General features: G+C 39.8%; 1 protein-coding gene across 1 annotated transcript; it reads left to right on the top strand.

The window, feature by feature from the left end:
• Positions 1–301: 301 nt before the first annotated feature.
• Positions 302–8,188, top strand: tmc1 (transmembrane channel-like 1). The gene is made up of 17 exons (XM_058636578.1): positions 302–455; positions 538–628; positions 749–830; positions 935–1,041; positions 1,282–1,380; positions 1,459–1,601; positions 3,582–3,726; positions 3,841–4,035; positions 4,501–4,680; positions 4,766–4,918; positions 5,245–5,373; positions 5,471–5,538; positions 5,674–5,913; positions 6,282–6,407; positions 7,042–7,120; positions 7,508–7,619; positions 7,720–8,188. Exons 1-17 carry the CDS (start codon positions 430–432, stop codon positions 7,941–7,943), a joined length of 2,199 nt encoding a protein of 732 aa, XP_058492561.1. The 5' UTR covers positions 302–429; the 3' UTR covers positions 7,944–8,188.
• Positions 8,189–8,674: the final 486 nt, after the last annotated feature.

Here is an 8,674-nt window from a genome sequence, read left to right as displayed (position 1 = left end):
ACGGAGGTGAAGATAAAAAGAAGAAGAAGAAGAAGAAGAAGAAGAAGAAGAAGAAGAAAGTGGTGCAAACAAGGTTTTTTTTTTATTTGATTCCAAATAACAGAAACTTGTAACTCTTTAAAACTTCATCATTGTGTTTGTTTCAGTTCAGAGCAGGAGACGAGTGGAGAGGACGCTCTGAGGACGGGGTCTCTGAGGACGGGGTCTCTGAGGACAGGGTCTCTGAGGACGGGGTCTCTGAGGACAGGGTCTCTGAGGACAGGGTCTCTGAGGACGGGGTCTCTGAGGACGGGGTCTCTGAGGACGGGGTCTCTGAGGACGGGGTCTCTGAGGACAGGGTCTCTGTCAGCAGAAGAACTGGAGACACTGAAGGAAGCCGTGGACGAGAGGAAGAAACTGATCCAGGGTCTGAGAGGAAAACCCTGGTCCATGAAGAAGAAACTTCAGACTCTGCGGTGACTTTTCAACATTTAACGCTGAAATGGTTTCAATCATTTCAAACTAACGTCTGTGATTTGTTTCTTTTTAAAACCTCAGAGAGTCTCAGGAGTTTGTGGAGAAATATGAAGGAGCTCTGGGAAAAGCTAAAGGCAGAAGACTTTACGCCTACAAGGTCATGATGACCAAGGTCACAGCTCCTCACACCTGATCTGATGTGTGTGTGTGTGTGTGTATATATACATATATATGTATATTTATATGTATATATGTATGCATATTGAAGGATTTTCTTTCATTGACTGATCAGAAATGGATGAAGTTCCAGCGAGACTTTGAAAACTTTAAAACTGCTTGTATTCCATGGGAGATGAAAATCAAGGAGATTGAAAGTAAGTTGGATTTTCAGCTTCGTTCTCGACAATATTTATATTATACAGTAAATATGTTTACTGTGTAATAATAATAATACTAATGCTGCAGTGTTTGTTCTCAGGTCACTTTGGTTCTTCAGTGGCTTCATATTTCATCTTCCTGAGGTGGATGTACGGCATCAACATGATTCTCTTTGGTTTGACCTTTGGCCTTGTCATGGTGCCTGAGGTCACTCCTTATTATTATTATTATTATTATTATTATCATTATGATCGTTGTTATTATCTATGTAACTTTGTTACTTTATTGACTGTATATTTTCTCTGTGGTGAACCTCAGGGCTTAATCCTGGTTACTTTAGTCTTTTCAAACTCCATGTTTGTCCTCATTGAAAATATAAAAACATTATAAATGTGGATATTATTATGTTGATTATATTTATGTTCCATTCTTCTTCTTCTTCTTCAGGCATTAATGGGGAAAGCTTATGGCAGCATCCCCAGAAAAACTGTCCCCAGATCAGAGGAGAACAGCGCCATGGACTTTGTTGTTTTATGGGACTGTGGAGTGAGTGCTTTTATTTGTATTATTTTGAAATAAACAAAAGATGGGAGTCATTAATAAGAGCATGATGTGTTCACACAGGGTTACGCTCAGTACTCTGTGTTGTTCTACGGTTACTACAACGACCACAGATCCATCGGGTGGCTCAAGTTCCGGCTCCCTCTGTCTTACTTCCTGGTCGGAGTAGGAACGGTGGCGTACAGCTACATGGTGGTGATCAGAACGTCAGTAAACTAAACTAAACTAAACTAAACTAAACTACAGCTACATGGTGGTGATCAGAACGTCAGTAAACTAAACTAAACTAAACTAAACTACAGCTACATGGTGGTGATCAGAACGTCAGTAAACTAAACTAAACTAAACTAAACTAAACTACAGCTACATGGTGGTGATCAGAACGTCAGTAAACTAAACTAAACTAAACTAAACTACAGCTACATGGTGGTGATCAGAACGTCAGTAAACTAAACTAAATTAAACTAAACTTAACTACAGCTACATGCTGGTGATCAGAACATCAGTAAACTAAACTAAACTAAACTACAGCTACATGGTGGTGATCAGAACGTCAGTAAACTAAACTAAACTAAACTAAACTAAACTACAGCTACATGGTGGTGATCAGAACGTCAGTAAACTAAACTAAACTAAACTAAACTACAGCTACATGGTGGTGATCAGAACGTCAGTAAACTAAACTAAACTAAACTAAACTAAATTACAGCTACATGGTGGTGATCAGAACGTCAGTAAACTAAACTAAACTAAACTAAACTACAGCTACATGGTGGTGATCAGAACGTCAGTAAACTAAACTAAACTAAACTAAACTAAACTACAGCTACATGGTGGTGATCAGAACGTCAGTAAACTAAACTAAACTAAACTAAACTACAGCTACATGGTGGTGATCAGAACGTCAGTAAACTAAACTAAACTAAACTAAACTAAACTACAGCTACATGGTGGTGATCAGAACGTCAGTAAACTAAACTAAACTAAACTAAACTACAGCTACATGGTGGTGATCAGAACGTCAGTAAACTAAACTAAACTAAACTAAACTACAGCTACATGGTGGTGATCAGAACGTCAGTAAACTAAACTAAACTAAACTAAACTAAACTACAGCTACATGGTGGTGATCAGAACGTCAGTAAACTAAACTAAACTAAACTACAGCTACATGGTGGTGATCAGAACGTCAGTAAACTAAACTAAACTAAACTAAACTACAGCTACATGGTGGTGATCAGAACGTCAGTAAACTAAACTAAACTAAACTAAACTAAACTACAGCTACATGGTGGTGATCAGAACGTCAGTAAAAACAACAAGTGTTTTATGAATCTGACTAAATTAAATCTGATCATTTCTGGATTATATTCTTATTTCTGGTTTAATTTTACAATTTCAGTTTAAATCAGATTATTCCTGGTTATTTCCAGTTAAATCAATTCAATATTAGCATTTCTGGTTTAATGTGATTATCCTGGTTTCTGATCAAATCTTATTCTTTATGTTTAAAGTTTGTTATTTCTGGTTACATTGTGTTTCATAGTTAGTTATATTTGATCATTTCTGTTTGTTCTTGTTACCTGTGCTTTCATCTGATTACCTGTGGTTGAATCTGATTACCCGTGGTTAAATCTGATTACCTGTGGTTAAATCTGATTACCTGTGGTTAAATCTGATAACCCGTGGTTAAATCTGATTACCTGTGGTTAAATCTGATTACCTGTGGTTGAATCTGATTACCCGTGGTTAAATCTGATTACCCGTGGTTAAATCTGATTACCTGTGGACAAATCTGATTAACTGTGGTTGAATCTGATTACCTGTGGTTGAATCTGATTACCCGTGGTTAAATCTGATTACCTGTGGTTAAATCTGATTACCTGTGGTTGAATCAGATTACCTGAGGTTGAATCTGATTACCTGTGATATTACTGTGGTTGAATCAGATTACCCATGGTTGAATCTGATTACCCATGGTTAAATCTGATTACCCGTGGTTGAATCAGATTACCCGTGGTTAAATATGATTACCCGTGGTTGAATCTGAATACCTGTGGTTAAATCTGATTACCCGTGGTTAAATCAGATTACCCGTGGTTAAATCAGATTAACCGTGGTTGAACCTGATTACCTGTGGTTAAATCTGATTACCCGTGGTTGAATCTGACTACCTGTGGTTAAAGCATGGCCCGTAACGCTAACGAGTCTGGAGTTGGCGACGACAACAGCTTTAATTTCAGCTGGAAGACGTTCACCAGCTGGGATTATCTGATCGGTAATCCTGAAACTGCAGATAATAAATTTGCCTCCATCACCACCAGCTTCAAGGTCAGTGACTGATGATGTAACTATAGTATAAACATGTGTATATATACAGTATACATATATAGTATATATATATATATATATATATATATATATGTACTGCTGTTTCCTCTGCAGGAGGCCATCTTAGAGGAGCAGGAGAACCGTAAAGACGACAACATCCACCTGACTCGTTTCCTGCGAATTCTGGCCAACTTCCTGGTTCTGTGCTGTTTGGCAGGAAGTGGTTACCTCATCTACTTCGTGGTTCGTCGATCTCAGAGTTTTGCTCTGGACGGACTGGAGAATCACAGCTGGTGGGAGAGAAACGAGGTAGTGCCACAAGAGGGAGCTATATCTCTTTCTGCTGTGTCATCAGGTCAAAGCTCCTCCCCCAAAACACTTTTTTTTATTATTACTAAATTTCTAACCTGGTTTTGTCACATTACAGTGTTAACTCTGACTTAATCTCAGATTTACATAAACCTTTTTCTACTTTATCTCAAGACTTTAATCTCAGATTGATGATATTTTTTCTGACTTTAGTCTCAGAATTCTGACTAATTCTTTTTCACACATGGCCCTAATCCTCTTCTGTAATCTTGACACTGAATTGAATTAATGTGTCCTGTTAATCTGTAGTTGTTCCTTGTGTCCTGCTGTTAATCTGCAGTTGTTACTTGTGTTCTGATGTTAATCTGCAGTTGTTCCTTGTGTCCTGCTGTTAATCTGCAGTTGTTCCTTGTGTCCTGCTGTTAATCTGCAGTTGTCCCTTGTGTCCTGCTGTTAATCCCTCAGGTGAACATGGTCATGTCGTTGCTCGGGATGTTCTGTCCCATGTTGTTTGACGTCATCAGTGCGTTGGAGAACTATCATCCTCGCGTGGCTCTTCAGTGGCAGCTCGGTCGCATCTTTGCTCTTTTCCTGGGGAATCTCTACACGTTCATCATCGCACTCATGGACGAGATCAACGTCAAAGTGAGGACCAAACACGAGTGAGACACTGTTCATCCTGTCACTGTGTGAGTTCATGAACGTGTGTGTGTGTGTGTGTGTGTGTCAGAGGGAGGAGGAGAAGATCATAAAGTTTAACATCACCATGTGGGAACTGAGTCTTTACAACAGCAGTTTATCAGAAAACAGCACAGCTCACACTGTCATCATCCAACCTGCTGATGTTCCCCGAGGCCCCTGCTGGGAGACCATGGTAGGACAGGTCAGTGTCCACACTGTGACTGTTCTATAACTGTGTGGATGTTTCTTTATGATCAGTATTAAAGTTCACATTCTATTGCTTTGGTTTACTGAGGAGTTAAACACATCTGAGATGTTTCTGGTGATAACAAGTTACAATTTGATGAAGGAGATCGTTTCTCATTTTAACAAAAGATTCTCCGTATAACAAAATCGCATCATATCGTACAGTTTTGTTTCGTATTGTTTTGTGTCATAAGTTAGTCGGTAAAGATGATTATTAAGGGGTGCAGGACTATAGATGTGGGCGGGGCTTCTGTCAGTTTGTTGTTGTTGTGTGTGACGCAGGAGTTTGTGCGTCTCATCATCTCTGACACGATGACGATGTACATCACTCTGCTGATCGGTGATTTCCTCAGAGCCGTCCTCGTACGTTTCCTCAACTACTGCTGGTGCTGGGACCTGGAGGCGGGGTTTGTGAGTCACATGTGACGTAAATGTAATAAATATAAATATAGAGGCTGAGTCACATCGGGTTGATTTTTGTCTCTTTCTGTCTCTTGTTGTGTTAAAGCCGTCTTACTCTGAGTTTGACGTCAGTGGAAATGTCCTCGGTCTGATCTTCAATCAAGGAATGATCTGGTGACAAGATTTACTCACAAATAACAGCAGAGAAAAAACTAACGTGTCCACTCGTCTTCTCATCTTCTCCTCTTCTCATCATCTTTTCGTCTTCACCAATCTTTCTTCTGGTCTTCTGGTCTTGTGGTTCTGCAGGATGGGTGCCTTTTACGCTCCGTGTCTTCCGGCTCTGAACGTCCTGCGTCTTCATGTGTCCATGTACCTGCAGTGTTGGGCTGTGATGTGCTGTAACGTCCCACAGGAAAGAGTCTTCAAAGCTTCGGGTTCTAATAACTTCTACATGGCCATGTTGTTGGTCATCCTGTTCCTGTCCACGCTCCCGGCCATCTACACCATCGTCACCATCCCTCCGTCCTTTGATTGTGGACCGTTCAGGTACTATCACACCGCTCCTCTGAAGGTTCTGACCTCGTCTTCTGAAGGTTCTGCCTTCGTCTTCTGGATGTTCTGACCTCGTCTTCTGAAGGTTCTGCCTTCGTCTTCTGAAGGTTCTGCCTTTGTCTTCTGGATGTTCTGACCTCGTCTTCTGAAGGTTCTGCCTTCGTCTTCTGAAGGTTCTGCCTTCGTCTTCTGGCTGTTCTGACCTCGTCTTCTGAGGATTCTGTCCTCGTCTTCTGAAGGTTCTGCCTTCGTCTTCTGAAGGTTCTGCCTTCGTCTTCTGAAGGTTCTGCCTTCGTCTTCTGAAGGTTCTGCCTTCGTCTTCTGAAGGTTCTGACCACGTCGTGATTTCTCTTTTATTTCAGTGGTAAAAATCGTATGTTTGACGTCATTCATGAGACGCTGGAGTCCGATTTCCCCGCGTGGTTCAGTAAAGTCTTCAGTTACGCCTCGAATCCTGGACTGGTTCTGCCCTTCATTCTGCTCATGGTGTGAGTCCAGTTCACCAAACGCCATCTTACACACTTTATATTATTAAAGTTAAAGATTTGAATCATTTTCCTAAAGTCGAGGATTTAATAAGAAAATAATAAGAAATGATTTTAAAGAGTAAAAAAAGCCTCATTTCTGGGATATCGTTCTTATTTTTTTGCCTTAAAAGAAAAAACGAATCCAACTTTGTCTTAATAACGTGTCACAGCTCATTTTGAACTTTAATCACCAGTAAATGTGTAAAATTCCTGATCACAGATCAGTGTGTGCAAGTTCTTAAATTCAGCTTAATGAAGTCAAATAAGACTCATTCTGACACGACATTGTTTCTTTATTGTCATAAAACTTTGGTCAGTTTTTCCACATTCTGCAACATTAATGTCTGAAAGTCGCTTTATAATTTAAGAACTCATTTAATTACTTTTCTTAGAACAAGAAGATTTAAATCAATATAATAAGATTTGGGCTGTTTTTTACGGTGGAAAACTCATTTTCTTTATCATTTGATTTGTTTTGACATTTTGTGATTTTTGTCTTCATGTTTCTTTTGTTTCTCAGTTTCTGTGTTTTGTTAAAGGTTCATTGTAAATAAAGTTATTGATCTCATGATCTCATGATCTCCTGATCTTTCAGACTTGCCATCTATTATCTGCAGTCGACGTCCAAAAGCTACAAAGAAGCAAACGTGGAACTGAAGAGAAAACTACAAACGGTATCAAATAATAAATGAATGAGTTATTTTTCCCTGTCATTAGAACAGAAATGTAACTTTGAAACAGAAACTTTCAGGAAATATTTCATTGAGATAAGATGAAGTAAGTTATGTATATAGTTTTATTGATTCTTATTCCACGAGGGAAAATCAAAGTGACTAAATAAATAAAATTATAATAGTGTAAAGTATAATAGACTTTACATTATTTTAACCTGCAATAATTCTTTTATTTTGAAAGCGTGGTGTAATCAGCTACGGTTGTAGTGACGTTGTTGCTCCAAGAGAGGGCAGCAGAGTAACAGCTGGTGTATTTTCTCCTCAGAGAGTGAGAATTAAAAAAGTCAGGTTTAAGTTTAACGACAAGTGAACGTTTTGTTTTTGAAGCAAAACGAGGAAAACAAGAAGAAAAACAAGCGAGCGGCGATAAAAGCTCAGCTGGATTTAGACGAAGCGAGAAGAGCGACATCACGAGGAGAAGAAGAGCAACGACGAGGCAGTGAGACACTTTTATTGTTGTTATTATTGTTCTTATTATTATTGTTATTATTATTATTATTATTATTATAATCATAAATCACACGTTTGTCTCTGAACAGACGAAGAAGAAGATGAAAAAAAACGAGTCCGTCACAAACTTCATCATCGTCTTCATCATCTTCATCCTCCTCCTCCTCCTGCTGCTGGAGACCAACAACGTCCGGTCACCATGTCTCATCACCATGGCAACCATGGCAACCATGGGGCTGCTGGTTACCTGCCTGGTTTCCCTCGACACAGTGAAGGACAGATGGACAGACTGTCCAGTCTGCAGAGACACTGAGGACGAGGAGGAGACAGTGAGGACGAGGAGGAGGAGACAGTGAGGGCCATGTGTGGTATTGTGAGATTTCCTGTAATTCTCAGCTCACGAGACTCAAAACTTTACTTTAATCTCACGTTAATGATCATAAACATTGTGATTTAATCTTAATCTTATATCCTGTAATCCCACTCCTCCTGCTCCATTCATTTCCTCTGACATTAAATCACAGCGTGCTTCTCATCATCCATTCACGAGTGACACAACATTAACTTTTAATGCTGTAGTTATTTGAGCTTCAGCTTCACTTCATCCTTTCACCAGCAGACCATTCATCCTCATCCTTCTTCTTTGTGAACACTGGAGACAACGTCAGCATTAGATTAGATTACATTACATTAGATTAGATTAGACTTCACCTGTTGCAGCAGGTGAACAACTGAACAGAAATGGAACAAAAACTAATGTAAAGAATCAGACGAACAAAATTAAGAAACACAAATAATAAACGAATAGAAATTTGCATTGACATATTATCATTTGGGGGGCCACACGGTGGTCTAGTGGTTAGCACTCTCGCCTTGCAGCGAGAAGACCCGGGTTCGAGCCCCGGTTGGAACAAGGGCCTTTCTGCATGGAGTTTGCATGTTCTCCCCGTGTGTGCGTGGGTTCTCTCCGGGTACTCCGGCTTCCTCCCACAGTCCAAAAACATGCAATGTGGGGATAGGTAAATTGGACACTCCAAATTGACC

Source organism: Solea solea, chromosome 8, assembly GCF_958295425.1.
Source record: "Solea solea chromosome 8, fSolSol10.1, whole genome shotgun sequence".
NCBI classification, from domain to species: Eukaryota; Metazoa; Chordata; class Actinopteri; order Pleuronectiformes; family Soleidae; genus Solea; species Solea solea.
The sequence above is the reverse complement of the archived record's forward strand: the minus strand, read 5'-3'. Positions and strand labels throughout refer to the sequence as shown.